We start from the raw sequence: 15,592 nt of genomic DNA on the forward strand, positions 1-15,592 counted from the left end.
CAGGGCATTTTCCAGGCAAGAGTACTGGAGTGGGTCGCCATTGCCTTCTCCGATACTCTCCTGAGGATCCTAGTTTGGTCGTCTGATTTCCTTTCACACAACCTTGGATGTCCGTATCGGGGCTTTTTCGTCGGATTGTATTGACAATTTAGGCTCTTTTCTGTTTCCGTACCCCTTTTGCAATTCTTGGTTGGGTGCGAAAATGCATTGGCATTTTGGGAGGAATAGCATCGAAGCTGTGGATTGCCTTGTGGGGCTGGGATATCATTTTCCAAATAGGAATTCTTTCAAGCCCTGAGCACAGCTTCTCTTTCCAGGGATTGGTGTGGGCTTGATCTTCCTTCTTCCATCTCTCGCCGTTTTGTGAGAACAGGTCCTTCCTTCCCTTCTGGGTTAGATGGACCCGTGGGGATCACTTCAGTGAATGGCATTGTCAGTGGGGGTGATAATTCCCTTCTCATTGGAAGACTTTGCTGTGAGTATTAGAAATGCAAGTGATTTCTCTTCCCCTTCCTCCCTGTCCATCTCTCAGAGCCACCGGGAAACAGAGGCCTCACCCAGGGTCACACAGGCCTGAGGAGGTACAACTAGACTGTTGATTCTTCAGGCCCTCAGTGCTGGACATCATCCGGGATACTCTGTGTGTGTCTTCCTCAGTCTGGTGTCCCTTCAGACCTTTCCCTAGTTTTCACAGGCTTGTTGTGTTGGTGTTCTTTGTCTGTTTGGAGACACATCCTTGATAAGCTTTGTGTTTCCACTCATTCGTCTCGCGATGTGTGACCTGTCTTTTGCTTTTGTACTGAGGTCTTTCCCACAGTAGATATCTTTGATTTTGCAAAGTCCACTGTATTCTCCTGGTTTTTTTTGTGGACTGCCTTTTAGTTTTGTGTGTGAAGACTCAAAGCACGTGTCCGGTTTCGGCTCATTGTTCCTCTAGATTTGTGACAAGTTTTCATGGAATGTTTGTCTAGGGATAACTGGAAGTGAACTCGGTGTAAGGTGTCAAGTCTCCATCTTCATTCATGTCATCCCCTGCAGTTTCCAATACCCTGTTCCTGAGTGGTATTGGAGACCTTGAGGGAAGTTTGCTTGCATTGGAGTTTGCGTTTCCACCTTGATTAACTTCACACTGTTCTGCCCTCAGGGACACTGTCAAGGGGGAGTGAGGAGCAGCCTGCACTTCCAGCAGTGACCACACGGTGGGGCGAGTGCTGCTCTCCCCTCTGGGAGCCCCAGGCCACAGGCATCCCAGTGAGGAGCCAGCTCTGTGCTCAGCTGAAAGGAGTTAGTCTCTCAGGAGCCTCTGAGCCCTTCCGTTTGGATCACCCAGGGTGGGCATTTACTGTGACAGAAAAAATTGCCCTGAATTCCATGGACGGAAGAGCCTGGCTGTGTAGAGATCGTGAGTTGCCGTGAATCAGACACAACTGAGGACACAAAAATTCAATAGATTAAAACACTTTTTGGGTGTGGGGGGGAGTGAAAGGGGGTGATGTGGGTTTTTTTGTCTTATAAAATAGCCAAGGGAAATCTAGTTTAAACCTAAATTCACATATATGGGATAGGTATAGCTCTCCGTCACCCTATTAAAAAAACTACTAAACTTTTCTGAAAGTTTATTTTGCAGCTTCCTTGAGCACTTCATTGTGAAGCTTTTTTTTTTTTTTTTCCTGTGACTTTGGCCTCATTAAAAAGTACGGTTTGCCTTTACTGGATAATTTTGTTCATTGGTTTCTTAGGGAATCTTGGTAATATTTGAGTTTCCTGGGGAGTATGGTCACATGACCTGGCCCTGGCCAATCGGTGCCTTCCACCTCCTTGGCCACTGTGATTGGCTCCGGACTGGGGCAGTGCCCAATCGGGGCCCAGGGCCGGGCCTCACGTTAGAAGCCAGGGGAAGAGGAGCTCTCGTCCTGCTGGGGTAGGGGAAGGGGTGGGGCCGGGGGAGGTCAGGCTCCATAAGTGGGAGGGGCGTGAGGTCCGCCTGCGGCAGTTGGTGACCTTCCTGCTCCCCTCAGGGCAGAGCCGCCGGCGTGAGAATGAGGGCGCTGCTGAGCCCAGGGACTGGGATGGCCTGTTGCTGCTGTGGTCCCAGAGCTCCACCCGAGACCTGAGGGAAGCCGTCTGCCCGTGAGTCCTCTCCCGCTTGTCTGTCAGCTTGTTTGAAACATGCTGGGTTTTCTGCCCAGCTGGCTAAGGGGAGTCCCTGGAAACGCAAGGGTGTGGGTTTTGGCAGACTTCAGGGAAGACATGCCAGATGAGCCTGGGAGACTCCAGCTTAATCTGGATTCAGGAGATATCTCCTCGGGCCAGCTAGTAATTGTAGGATAAGCCTAATGAGTCTTCACAGGATGAAGAGAGTAACGTGCCAAGGTAGCAATCGATGTCCTCATTCGAGAGGTTGAAGCTGGTGCTCAGAGAAGCGGGGAACTTGGCCAGAACAAGCAGGTGTGCACCCAGACAGAACCCCCAGATCCGGCCATTGGAGCTCAGGGAGGCCACTGGTGTGGCTTGTCCCTGTGGCAGGGGCCGAGGCATGCAGCCCACCCTGATTCCTGCGGGGGCCTGACTTGGGAAGTGCCATCTGGTAGCTTTGAGACTCACCAAACCAAATTGCACTGGAGAGAGGAAGGACACCTTCCTTCATCCACCCCCCACCCCCGCCGGATTCCCACATACCCTGACCCCTTTCTCTGGATTTCGGAGCCATTTCCAGAGTCCCGCTCATATGACCTCATTCGAAGTGCACTGTGGACGAGCTGCCATCTGCAGCTGCTACCACAGCAGCCAAGGGCTTTAGCTCCCGAGTACCTCCCTTCCTTTGGAACTTGGGGGCCCTCTACTCCCCACTTGCACACCACACACCTTTGCTGAGGATTGTGGGGACCCTCACTCAGTTTGCAGCACGTTGTAGCCATCCCTGTCCTCTCAATACCTCCCTTGAAACTCAGCTTGTGAGCTCCTTTGGAGCAGCGTGGCCCACCTGCAACACTGCAACAGAAGAGACACAGCTGACAGTGAAACAGCAGCTTAGATCTGACGGCCGGAAAGCTCTGTCAAAAGGGACCTCCCTCTTCACACCGTAGAGGCTCTAGGAGCCGCCAGGGTTTCGGAACCAGTGCTGGGGCCAAAAGGACTCCACAGCTGTTTTCCTTCCTGGGGAGGGTTCTGGCTCGAGTGGGAATGGCTCAAGTCTCCTAAGGTTCTGAAAGCCCACTGTGTGCAGATTCACGGTACACAGAGAGCAGAAGGTGGAGTCCTGTCCTGGAGGTGGTCACAGCTCACGGATGAGCCAGGCAGGCAGGCAGGCAGGGCATGAGAACACCTGAGCTGCCTTCATGAGTGAATGGTGTGGGGGCAGAGGAAGAGAAGCCGGTCTGCTCCCTCGTGTGGTGCCCAGGGCAGGTTGTCCCCAGAGGAATCCCTTACGACAGTGAGGACTATCACGGCTGTTTCCCAAGGGGTTCTGTCAGTGCGTGTCTTCCCCGGAGCGGTCAGGCCGTCTCTAAAATACACTGGCCATGGGCATTGCCTCTCCTTGGAACTTCCCATCTGTTTCTCTTTTTTATGGAACAGTGAATTTCTAGAGGGGTTCTGGGCCACAAGGATGTTGGGTCATTTTCTAGCCTTCTGTCATGAAGAACGCTTTCCTGGGCGTTGGGGTGGTTTGTTGTTCCAGCTCCCTTTCTTGGCTTCTTTTGGGAGCTGGTGCAACAAGAGGAGCTCAGCCTCTGCCTTCTGGCTGAGATGGCACCCTTCAAACAGCAATGCCTGCCTGGAGATAATGATGGCATTTGCCAAAAGGGCTTCGTTTGGCACATGGTATCTTGAAAGGACGTACAACGTCCTTTCGGCTATCAAAGGCTAGTTCAAAGGACATAAACATGAGAACTCTCCAGTGGAGTCTTACAGTAGGTGGAGCGTCCGAAAAAAACTCCTTCAGTCATTTCACTGAGAGTCATTGATTGGGGACACCAAGAATATAGGAAGGAATGCAGAAGGAAAAGATGAAATTGTGTTCAGGATCGGGCGGAGGGATGAACAGGGCGTGCTTGCCTTGAATCCAGGCTTTGTTGGGGGGTGGGGCATAAAGATGGAACGGGTCTGAAACTACAAAGTGGTGATGGTAACACAGTATCACCAGAGTTACACAACAGTGTTCCCAAATTGCAACAATGATGAAAAAGTTTACTAATCCCAACTTAACCAACAAAAATACAGGAAACCATGCAAAAAAGAAAACATCACCAGAAAGGTGGAAACAAACCAAATGCAAAGCAGTTCGGGGGAAAGGAACTCCATGTCCCCTGGGGGCAGACCGAGTTGACGGCGTCCACGGTGAGCAGACAGGGATGGAGGCTGCAGAGCCGACCGCTCCCCTGGACGTGGTGTTTCCGGCAAGGGCTCTGGGTCTCTGTCCAGAGCGGGGGCTCGTTCTCCCTGCAGGGGTGGGTGAGTCATCGTGGGCGTCTGGGTGTTGCGCGGGAGCCAGGGCAGGCTCTCCCTGCCGAGGCGGTGACTCCTCCTCTGCCTCGGGTTCTCCTGCCAAAGGCCGAGCAGGTAGAGGTGCACGTGGAGGTGGAGGTTCTGGCTGAGGGGGTGGGACATCAGTGCCTGGGGCTGGGGGTCCTGCAGGCACGGAGATCCGATCTGCCCGGTGTGCTGGCCAGTACCCAGCTGGCCTGGTGTCTCTGCGAGGGCAAGTCTCGGTTCTCCATCTGCCCTCGGTGGATCCCTGGGTCCTGCACCTGGAGCCACCACCTCTGTAGGGACAGGTCTGGGAAGTGGAGCCTGGTTCCAGTTGGAGGCCAGTGCTAGAGCTGTGGGAGAAGCATCGTTTGCCCGCAGGCCAGCCTTGGCATGTGCGTATCCCGGGACAGAAAGCTTCCAAGAGATTCCCAAAGAATACCCAGGGTCGGATGTCTTTTGGGACTGAAGTGTGCAAGATGGGGGGCGGGGGGTGTGAGGCCAGCGCTTGCTGCAGGCCCAGCAGCAGCTTTCGGGGACTCGTCCCTGTGTAGCTCAGCACCCCCTCCGCACACACTCCCGTACACCAGCCCCAGCGTCCTCACCTCTGTGCTCTGGCGTGCTGGGCTCCAGGTCCTCCTGCTGCCTCAGAGGCCGGGGTTCTCGGGACTCTGGGTCGGAGCCGGGTGTGCTGAGCTCCGTGGCAGCCTCAGACTGGGCCGCCGGGTGTATCCTGGGCGGTGTCTCGGCAGCAGGCCTTCCCCGCCTCCGCTTCGCCCCCGGTGGGGCTGATGCCTCCGTGGGCACGCTCACCTGGAGCCTGCACTGGGCCTCACGGGCGGGGGGGTGGTGCTCCGACCCCTCCCTCCGGGAGCTGGATGGGGTGTCCCCGTCCTCGGCCTCATCACGTGGGAAGCTCTGCAACGACAGTGACCGTCAGCCAGCCATGCTGGGAGTTTTCCGAGCTGGGCCTGGCCAGTGGAGCCGCTGCTTCGGCCTGCTCGAACTTCTCTGCCCAGAAGGGTCAGAGACGTGTGTCTGCTCAGATCCCCACCCGGGAGGAAAGAGACCCACCTGAGGGTGTGAGGTCAGCCTGGGCGGCCGGCCCTGCCCGCACTCTCCCCATCCCGCCCAGCATGCTCTCCCCTGGGGTGTGGACACAACTTGTCCGCAGGCTTCTGACCCCACATCCACCTGGGCTTCCTTGAGGGAGACACACCCCGAGAAACCCGCATCCACACACACAGGCAAAGGACCCGGTGTTTCCGGGTGGCATGGGAGAGGTGGCCTGGCCCGGCCTGGGGCTCCCCGTGTTACCTTTCTGTTTCTCCGGGCAAAGGGCCAGAGGCGTCTCGGGGGTGCCCTGAGCCAACGTCGACAGGGTGCCCACGCACACTGCCTGTGAGCTCTCCTGAGGCCCCGGCCTCTGGGCAGGGGCAAACAGCAGAACATCTCGGCAGCAAGTGATCTGGCTGGGGGCTCCTCTCCGCTCTCGAGGCCTGGATACCCGGGTTGCGGGTTCTGTTGGGTTCTGTTGCCGGCAGGTGACATCATTTCCTGGGGTTCGTGCTGAGGTCCCTTCCCCAAAACTTCCCAAGGGAATCCCTGGGTTTCTGACTGCTCGACCACCACCCTTAAGCCATGTGCAGGCACAGTGACACCCACCCAGCCCAGCCGACAGCCCTGGGGAGGCCTGGGTGCAGCCAGGGCCTGAGCTCCGAGGGCCCCGCTGCTCTCAGACCAGGCTCCTTCTTCTCATAAGTGGTGTGGCCCTGGACAAGCATATGCCCCTCAGGGTTTCCCCAGTCTCTCCATCTGCAGAGTGGCGGTCATTCTCCCATCTGCTTCCTAGGTCTGTCGGCCTACGAGCAGCTCCATGCCTTTCCACCTGGGGCCGATATCACGTGGAGCGTGTGCGCTGAGACTTCAGAAAGAAAGATTCCTTCCTGGGCTGACACAGCACAGAATGGGGCAGAACGAGGCCTGGATGTGCCGTGGTACCCAGGAAAAGGCACTCCCCCTCCTGACTGTTTTGAGACCCCGCATCCAAGTTGGAGGACCGAAAGGAAGACTCGAAGGTCTCCCTCTCTTATAGAAAAGAGTGGCCAACTTTCTGGTCCTCTGTTTCCATTGAGATTCTGTTCAAGTGTCCCAGCTCGGCTTCTGCGGGTGGCTGAGCTTCTAATGGCTCCCTGCGTTCTTGTCTTTTCCTCTCCAAACCTTCCGTCCTTTTCCCCCTTCTGGGGTGGATGGGCGCTGTCATTGCTTCTACCTTCGAGACAGATTGATGAAAAGTCTGGACCATCGACTCCTTTCCTCTCTTTGGTTCCGTGTCTCTCTCTGGCTGTGTCCCTCTCTTTTCCTTTCTCAATTCAGTCTGTGTCTTCCTCTTTCTCTCTCGTGTGTGGACGGATGGATGCTAGGAATGCACGTGTATATGATTAGATGAGGGTTATGTTTTAGGGATAGGTTAGAGGGAGAGAAAGGCTTTAGGTCGGAGTTGGTCATGGGGGAAGGGTCAAGGGTGGTGGTGGTGTTTCTTGGAATCTGAGTGCTGTGCATTCTTCGTCTCTTTCCATATGAACCCCTTCTCAGATACACCACTTGCAAGGAGTCTCTCGTGTTCCGTTTCCTCTCTTTTGCATTTGTGAATGCTTGCTTAGCTTCTCTGTTGTGAAGAGGTTCCATTGGATGGAAACCCATTGGTGTACTTCGTGTACCTCTTTCCCTTACTTGAAGAGACCCATTTCTACCTCCGCCCAGCAAATGGCAAGGAGACTCTGATGTTAAGGAGCCTTTGACCTACGCTTCTTTCTAGCTATCTCATGACATCAGCCTTTAGGGTGAGGTTTTCCCCGATATTGAGGTGGTCTGAGATCAAAACCAATAGCGTTCTTCAGATGTAGCTGTCTGGTTTTCCCATGGACATGTATTGAAGAGGCTTTCTTGTTCCCATTTGGATATTCTCCCCTTCTGTGTCAGAGATGAGTTGAGCATGGATGCTGGGGTCTGTGTCTGGACCCTCAACTTTATTCCATCGATCTGGATCTGTGTGTGTTGTTGTATTCCCAATAGCATACTGTCCGGCTCCTGCTGCTGCTGCTGCGGCTAAGTCACTTCAGTCGTGTCTGACTCTGCGCGACCCCATGGCCTGCAGCCTACCAGGCTCCTCCGTCCAGGGCATTTTCCAGGCAAGAGTACTGGAGTGGGTCGCCATTGCCTTCTCCGATACTCTCCTGAGGATCCTAGTTTGGTCGTCTGATTTCCTTTCACACAACCTTGGATGTCCGTATCGGGGCTTTTTCGTCGGATTGTATTGACAATTTAGGCTCTTTTCTGTTTCCGTACCCCTTTTGCAATTCTTGGTTGGGTGCGAAAATGCATTGGCATTTTGGGAGGAATAGCATCGAAGCTGTGGATTGCCTTGTGGGGCTGGGATATCATTTTCCAAATAGGAATTCTTTCAAGCCCTGAGCACAGCTTCTCTTTCCAGGGATTGGTGTGGGCTTGATCTTCCTTCTTCCATCTCTCGCCGTTTTGTGAGAACAGGTCCTTCCTTCCCTTCTGGGTTAGATGGACCCGTGGGGATCACTTCAGTGAATGGCATTGTCAGTGGGGGTGATAATTCCCTTCTCATTGGAAGACTTTGCTGTGAGTATTAGAAATGCAAGTGATTTCTCTTCCCCTTCCTCCCTGTCCATCTCTCAGAGCCACCGGGAAACAGAGGCCTCACCCAGGGTCACACAGGCCTGAGGAGGTACAACTAGACTGTTGATTCTTCAGGCCCTCAGTGCTGGACATCATCCGGGATACTCTGTGTGTGTCTTCCTCAGTCTGGTGTCCCTTCAGACCTTTCCCTAGTTTTCACAGGCTTGTTGTGTTGGTGTTCTTTGTCTGTTTGGAGACACATCCTTGATAAGCTTTGTGTTTCCACTCATTCGTCTCGCGATGTGTGACCTGTCTTTTGCTTTTGTACTGAGGTCTTTCCCACAGTAGATATCTTTGATTTTGCAAAGTCCACTGTATTCTCCTGGTTTTTTTTGTGGACTGCCTTTTAGTTTTGTGTGTGAAGACTCAAAGCACGTGTCCGGTTTCGGCTCATTGTTCCTCTAGATTTGTGACAAGTTTTCATGGAATGTTTGTCTAGGGATAACTGGAAGTGAACTCGGTGTAAGGTGTCAAGTCTCCATCTTCATTCATGTCATCCCCTGCAGTTTCCAATACCCTGTTCCTGAGTGGTATTGGAGACCTTGAGGGAAGTTTGCTTGCATTGGAGTTTGCGTTTCCACCTTGATTAACTTCACACTGTTCTGCCCTCAGGGACACTGTCAAGGGGGAGTGAGGAGCAGCCTGCACTTCCAGCAGTGACCACACGGTGGGGCGAGTGCTGCTCTCCCCTCTGGGAGCCCCAGGCCACAGGCATCCCAGTGAGGAGCCAGCTCTGTGCTCAGCTGAAAGGAGTTAGTCTCTCAGGAGCCTCTGAGCCCTTCCGTTTGGATCACCCAGGGTGGGCATTTACTGTGACAGAAAAAATTGCCCTGAATTCCATGGACGGAAGAGCCTGGCTGTGTAGAGATCGTGAGTTGCCGTGAATCAGACACAACTGAGGACACAAAAATTCAATAGATTAAAACACTTTTTGGGTGTGGGGGGGAGTGAAAGGGGGTGATGTGGGTTTTTTTGTCTTATAAAATAGCCAAGGGAAATCTAGTTTAAACCTAAATTCACATATATGGGATAGGTATAGCTCTCCGTCACCCTATTAAAAAAACTACTAAACTTTTTTGAAAGTTTATTTTGTAGCTTCCTTGAGCACTTCATTGTGAAGCTTTTTTTTTTTTTTTTCTGTGACTTTGGCCTCATTAAAAAGTACGGTTTGCCTTTACTGGATAATTTTGTTCATTGGTTTCTTAGGGAATCTTGGTAATATTTGAGTTTCCTGGGGAGTATGGTCACATGACCTGGCCCTGGCCAATCGGTGCCTTCCACCTCCTTGGCCACTGTGATTGGCTCCGGACTGGGGCAGTGCCCAATCGGGGCCCAGGGCCGGGCCTCACGTTAGAAGCCAGGGGAAGAGGAGCTCTCGTCCTGCTGGGGTAGGGGAAGGGGTGGGGCCGGGGGAGGTCAGGCTCCATAAGTGGGAGGGGCGTGAGGTCCGCCTGCGGCAGTTGGTGACCTTCCTGCTCCCCTCAGGGCAGAGCCGCCGGCGTGAGAATGAGGGCGCTGCTGAGCCCAGGGACTGGGATGGCCTGTTGCTGCTGTGGTCCCAGAGCTCCACCCGAGACCTGAGGGAAGCCGTCTGCCCGTGAGTCCTCTCCCGCTTGTCTGTCAGCTTGTTTGAAACATGCTGGGTTTTCTGCCCAGCTGGCTAAGGGGAGTCCCTGGAAACGCAAGGGTGTGGGTTTTGGCAGACTTCAGGGAAGACATGCCAGATGAGCCTGGGAGACTCCAGCTTAATCTGGATTCAGGAGATATCTCCTCGGGCCAGCTAGTAATTGTAGGATAAGCCTAATGAGTCTTCACAGGATGAAGAGAGTAACGTGCCAAGGTAGCAATCGATGTCCTCATTCGAGAGGTTGAAGCTGGTGCTCAGAGAAGCGGGGAACTTGGCCAGAACAAGCAGGTGTGCACCCAGACAGAACCCCCAGATCCGGCCATTGGAGCTCAGGGAGGCCACTGGTGTGGCTTGTCCCTGTGGCAGGGGCCGAGGCATGCAGCCCACCCTGATTCCTGCGGGGGCCTGACTTGGGAAGTGCCATCTGGTAGCTTTGAGACTCACCAAACCAAATTGCACTGGAGAGAGGAAGGACACCTTCCTTCATCCACCCCCCACCCCCGCCGGATTCCCACATACCCTGACCCCTTTCTCTGGATTTCGGAGCCATTTCCAGAGTCCCGCTCATATGACCTCATTCGAAGTGCACTGTGGACGAGCTGCCATCTGCAGCTGCTACCACAGCAGCCAAGGGCTTTAGCTCCCGAGTACCTCCCTTCCTTTGGAACTTGGGGGCCCTCTACTCCCCACTTGCACACCACACACCTTTGCTGAGGATTGTGGGGACCCTCACTCAGTTTGCAGCACGTTGTAGCCATCCCTGTCCTCTCAATACCTCCCTTGAAACTCAGCTTGTGAGCTCCTTTGGAGCAGCGTGGCCCACCTGCAACACTGCAACGGAAGAGACACAGCTGACAGTGAAACAGCAGCTTAGATCTGACGGCCGGAAAGCTCTGTCAAAAGGGACCTCCCTCTTCACACCGTAGAGGCTCTAGGAGCCGCCAGGGTTTCGGAACCAGTGCTGGGGCCAAAAGGACTCCACAGCTGTTTTCCTTCCTGGGGAGGGTTCTGGCTCGAGTGGGAATGGCTCAAGTCTCCTAAGGTTCTGAAAGCCCACTGTGTGCAGATTCACGGTACACAGAGAGCAGAAGGTGGAGTCCTGTCCTGGAGGTGGTCACAGCTCACGGATGAGCCAGGCAGGCAGGCAGGCAGGGCATGAGAACACCTGAGCTGCCTTCATGAGTGAATGGTGTGGGGGCAGAGGAAGAGAAGCCGGTCTGCTCCCTCGTGTGGTGCCCAGGGCAGGTTGTCCCCAGAGGAATCCCTTACGACAGTGAGGACTATCACGGCTGTTTCCCAAGGGGTTCTGTCAGTGCGTGTCTTCCCCGGAGCGGTCAGGCCGTCTCTAAAATACACTGGCCATGGGCATTGCCTCTCCTTGGAACTTCCCATCTGTTTCTCTTTTTTATGGAACAGTGAATTTCTAGAGGGGTTCTGGGCCACAAGGATGTTGGGTCATTTTCTAGCCTTCTGTCATGAAGAACGCTTTCCTGGGCGTTGGGGTGGTTTGTTGTTCCAGCTCCCTTTCTTGGCTTCTTTTGGGAGCTGGTGCAACAAGAGGAGCTCAGCCTCTGCCTTCTGGCTGAGATGGCACCCTTCAAACAGCAATGCCTGCCTGGAGATAATGATGGCATTTGCCAAAAGGGCTTCGTTTGGCACATGGTATCTTGAAAGGACGTACAACGTCCTTTCGGCTATCAAAGGCTAGTTCAAAGGACATAAACATGAGAACTCTCCAGTGGAGTCTTACAGTAGGTGGAGCGTCCGAAAAAAACTCCTTCAGTCATTTCACTGAGAGTCATTGATTGGGGACACCAAGAATATAGGAAGGAATGCAGAAGGAAAAGATGAAATTGTGTTCAGGATCGGGCGGAGGGATGAACAGGGCGTGCTTGCCTTGAATCCAGGCTTTGTTGGGGGGTGGGGCATAAAGATGGAACGGGTCTGAAACTACAAAGTGGTGATGGTAACACAGTATCACCAGAGTTACACAACAGTGTTCCCAAATTGCAACAATGATGAAAAAGTTTACTAATCCCAACTTAACCAACAAAAATACAGGAAACCATGCAAAAAAGAAAACATCACCAGAAAGGTGGAAACAAACCAAATGCAAAGCAGTTCGGGGGAAAGGAACTCCATGTCCCCTGGGGGCAGACCGAGTTGACGGCGTCCACGGTGAGCAGACAGGGATGGAGGCTGCAGAGCCGACCGCTCCCCTGGACGTGGTGTTTCCGGCAAGGGCTCTGGGTCTCTGTCCAGAGCGGGGGCTCGTTCTCCCTGCAGGGGTGGGTGAGTCATCGTGGGCGTCTGGGTGTTGCGCGGGAGCCAGGGCAGGCTCTCCCTGCCGAGGCGGTGACTCCTCCTCTGCCTCGGGTTCTCCTGCCAAAGGCCGAGCAGGTAGAGGTGCACGTGGAGGTGGAGGTTCTGGCTGAGGGGGTGGGACATCAGTGCCTGGGGCTGGGGGTCCTGCAGGCACGGAGATCCGATCTGCCCGGTGTGCTGGCCAGTACCCAGCTGGCCTGGTGTCTCTGCGAGGGCAAGTCTCGGTTCTCCATCTGCCCTCGGTGGATCCCTGGGTCCTGCACCTGGAGCCACCACCTCTGTAGGGACAGGTCTGGGAAGTGGAGCCTGGTTCCAGTTGGAGGCCAGTGCTAGAGCTGTGGGAGAAGCATCGTTTGCCCGCAGGCCAGCCTTGGCATGTGCGTATCCCGGGACAGAAAGCTTCCAAGAGATTCCCAAAGAATACCCAGGGTCGGATGTCTTTTGGGACTGAAGTGTGCAAGATGGGGGGCGGGGGGTGTGAGGCCAGCGCTTGCTGCAGGCCCAGCAGCAGCTTTCGGGGACTCGTCCCTGTGTAGCTCAGCACCCCCTCCGCACACACTCCCGTACACCAGCCCCAGCGTCCTCACCTCTGTGCTCTGGCGTGCTGGGCTCCAGGTCCTCCTGCTGCCTCAGAGGCCGGGGTTCTCGGGACTCTGGGTCGGAGCCGGGTGTGCTGAGCTCCGTGGCAGCCTCAGACTGGGCCGCCGGGTGTATCCTGGGCGGTGTCTCGGCAGCAGGCCTTCCCCGCCTCCGCTTCGCCCCCGGTGGGGCTGATGCCTCCGTGGGCACGCTCACCTGGAGCCTGCACTGGGCCTCACGGGCGGGGGGGTGGTGCTCCGACCCCTCCCTCCGGGAGCTGGATGGGGTGTCCCCGTCCTCGGCCTCATCACGTGGGAAGCTCTGCAACGACAGTGACCGTCAGCCAGCCATGCTGGGAGTTTTCCGAGCTGGGCCTGGCCAGTGGAGCCGCTGCTTCGGCCTGCTCGAACTTCTCTGCCCAGAAGGGTCAGAGACGTGTGTCTGCTCAGATCCCCACCCGGGAGGAAAGAGACCCACCTGAGGGTGTGAGGTCAGCCTGGGCGGCCGGCCCTGCCCGCACTCTCCCCATCCCGCCCAGCATGCTCTCCCCTGGGGTGTGGACACAACTTGTCCGCAGGCTTCTGACCCCACATCCACCTGGGCTTCCTTGAGGGAGACACACCCCGAGAAACCCGCATCCACACACACAGGCAAAGGACCCGGTGTTTCCGGGTGGCATGGGAGAGGTGGCCTGGCCCGGCCTGGGGCTCCCCGTGTTACCTTTCTGTTTCTCCGGGCAAAGGGCCAGAGGCGTCTCGGGGGTGCCCTGAGCCAACGTCGACAGGGTGCCCACGCACACTGCCTGTGAGCTCTCCTGAGGCCCCGGCCTCTGGGCAGGGGCAAACAGCAGAACATCTCGGCAGCAAGTGATCTGGCTGGGGGCTCCTCTCCGCTCTCGAGGCCTGGATACCCGGGTTGCGGGTTCTGTTGGGTTCTGTTGCCGGCAGGTGACATCATTTCCTGGGGTTCGTGCTGAGGTCCCTTCCCCAAAACTTCCCAAGGGAATCCCTGGGTTTCTGACTGCTCGACCACCACCCTTAAGCCATGTGCAGGCACAGTGACACCCACCCAGCCCAGCCGACAGCCCTGGGGAGGCCTGGGTGCAGCCAGGGCCTGAGCTCCGAGGGCCCCGCTGCTCTCAGACCAGGCTCCTTCTTCTCATAAGTGGTGTGGCCCTGGACAAGCATATGCCCCTCAGGGTTTCCCCAGTCTCTCCATCTGCAGAGTGGCGGTCATTCTCCCATCTGCTTCCTAGGTCTGTCGGCCTACGAGCAGCTCCATGCCTTTCCACCTGGGGCCGATATCACGTGGAGCGTGTGCGCTGAGACTTCAGAAAGAAAGATTCCTTCCTGGGCTGACACAGCACAGAATGGGGCAGAACGAGGCCTGGATGTGCCGTGGTACCCAGGAAAAGGCACTCCCCCTCCTGACTGTTTTGAGACCCCGCATCCAAGTTGGAGGACCGAAAGGAAGACTCGAAGGTCTCCCTCTCTTATAGAAAAGAGTGGCCAACTTTCTGGTCCTCTGTTTCCATTGAGATTCTGTTCAAGTGTCCCAGCTCGGCTTCTGCGGGTGGCTGAGCTTCTAATGGCTCCCTGCGTTCTTGTCTTTTCCTCTCCAAACCTTCCGTCCTTTTCCCCCTTCTGGGGTGGATGGGCGCTGTCATTGCTTCTACCTTCGAGACAGATTGATGAAAAGTCTGGACCATCGACTCCTTTCCTCTCTTTGGTTCCGTGTCTCTCTCTGGCTGTGTCCCTCTCTTTTCCTTTCTCAATTCAGTCTGTGTCTTCCTCTTTCTCTCTCGTGTGTGGACGGATGGATGCTAGGAATGCACGTGTATATGATTAGATGAGGGTTATGTTTTAGGGATAGGTTAGAGGGAGAGAAAGGCTTTAGGTCGGAGTTGGTCATGGGGGAAGGGTCAAGGGTGGTGGTGGTGTTTCTTGGAATCTGAGTGCTGTGCATTCTTCGTCTCTTTCCATATGAACCCCTTCTCAGATACACCACTTGCAAGGAGTCTCTCGTGTTCCGTTTCCTCTCTTTTGCATTTGTGAATGCTTGCTTAGCTTCTCTGTTGTGAAGAGGTTCCATTGGATGGAAACCCATTGGTGTACTTCGTGTACCTCTTTCCCTTACTTGAAGAGACCCATTTCTACCTCCGCCCAGCAAATGGCAAGGAGACTCTGATGTTAAGGAGCCTTTGACCTACGCTTCTTTCTAGCTATCTCATGACATCAGCCTTTAGGGTGAGGTTTTCCCCGATATTGAGGTGGTCTGAGATCAAAACCAATAGCGTTCTTCAGATGTAGCTGTCTGGTTTTCCCATGGACATGTATTGAAGAGGCTTTCTTGTTCCCATTTGGATATTCTCCCCTTCTGTGTCAGAGATGAGTTGAGCATGGATGCTGGGGTCTGTGTCTGGACCCTCAACTTTATTCCATCGATCTGGATCTGTGTGTGTTGTTGTATTCCCAATAGCATACTGTCCGGCTCCTGCTGCTGCTGCTGCGGCTAAGTCACTTCAGTCGTGTCTGACTCTGCGCGACCCCATGGCCTGCAGCCTACCAGGCTCCTCCGTCCAGGGCATTTTCCAGGCAAGAGTACTGGAGTGGGTCGCCATTGCCTTCTCCGATACTCTCCTGAGGATCCTAGTTTGGTCGTCTGATTTCCTTTCACACAACCTTGGATGTCCGTATCGGGGCTTTTTCGTCGGATTGTATTGACAATTTAGGCTCTTTTCTGTTTCCGTACCCCTTTTGCAATTCTTGGTTGGGTGCGAAAATGCATTGGCATTTTGGGAGGAATAGCATCGAAGCTGTGGATTGCCTTGTGGGGCTGGGATATCATTTTCCAAATAGGAATTCTTTCAAGCCCTGAGCACAGCTT

General features: G+C 54.8%; 2 protein-coding genes across 2 annotated transcripts; both read right to left on the bottom strand.

The window, feature by feature from the left end:
* Positions 1 to 2,017: 2,017 nt before the first annotated feature.
* LOC145517304 (uncharacterized) lies at positions 2,018 to 5,970 on the bottom strand. The gene is made up of 3 exons (XM_081519583.1): positions 5,785 to 5,970; positions 5,073 to 5,385; positions 2,018 to 4,820 (listed from the first exon to the last, which is right to left on the bottom strand). The coding sequence occupies exons 1-3, from the start codon at positions 5,917 to 5,919 to the stop codon at positions 4,192 to 4,194; spliced, it is 1,077 nt and encodes a 358-aa protein (XP_081375709.1). The 5' UTR covers positions 5,920 to 5,970; the 3' UTR covers positions 2,018 to 4,191.
* Positions 5,971 to 9,659: 3,689 nt separating this feature from the next.
* On the bottom strand, positions 9,660 to 13,604 carry LOC145517303 (uncharacterized). Its single transcript, XM_081519582.1, has 3 exons — positions 13,427 to 13,604; positions 12,715 to 13,027; positions 9,660 to 12,462 (listed from the first exon to the last, which is right to left on the bottom strand). Exons 1-3 carry the CDS (start codon positions 13,559 to 13,561, stop codon positions 11,834 to 11,836), a joined length of 1,077 nt encoding a protein of 358 aa, XP_081375708.1. The 5' UTR covers positions 13,562 to 13,604; the 3' UTR covers positions 9,660 to 11,833.
* Positions 13,605 to 15,592: the final 1,988 nt, after the last annotated feature.

This window comes from Giraffa tippelskirchi, chromosome 8 (genome assembly GCF_054371585.1).
Source record: "Giraffa tippelskirchi isolate mGirTip1 chromosome 8, T2T-mGirTip1v1.2.pri, whole genome shotgun sequence".
Taxonomy (NCBI): Eukaryota; Metazoa; Chordata; class Mammalia; order Artiodactyla; family Giraffidae; genus Giraffa; species Giraffa tippelskirchi.

Bases quoted from the DNA above. Each gene is read 5' to 3' on its own strand.
- LOC145517304 (XM_081519583.1), bottom strand. From the start codon at position 5,919: ATGTTCTGCTGTTTGCCCCTGCCCAGAGGCCGGGGCCTCAGGAGAGCT. The intron at 5,386-5,784 runs GTAACACGGGGA...CTGTCGTTGCAG, and splicing joins TTGCCCGGAGAAACAGAAAG to AGCTTCCCACGTGATGAGGC. The intron at 4,821-5,072 runs GTGAGGACGCTG...CTTCTCCCACAG, and splicing joins CAGCACGCCAGAGCACAGAG to CTCTAGCACTGGCCTCCAAC.
- LOC145517303 (XM_081519582.1), bottom strand. From the start codon at position 13,561: ATGTTCTGCTGTTTGCCCCTGCCCAGAGGCCGGGGCCTCAGGAGAGCT. The intron at 13,028-13,426 runs GTAACACGGGGA...CTGTCGTTGCAG, and splicing joins TTGCCCGGAGAAACAGAAAG to AGCTTCCCACGTGATGAGGC. The intron at 12,463-12,714 runs GTGAGGACGCTG...CTTCTCCCACAG, and splicing joins CAGCACGCCAGAGCACAGAG to CTCTAGCACTGGCCTCCAAC.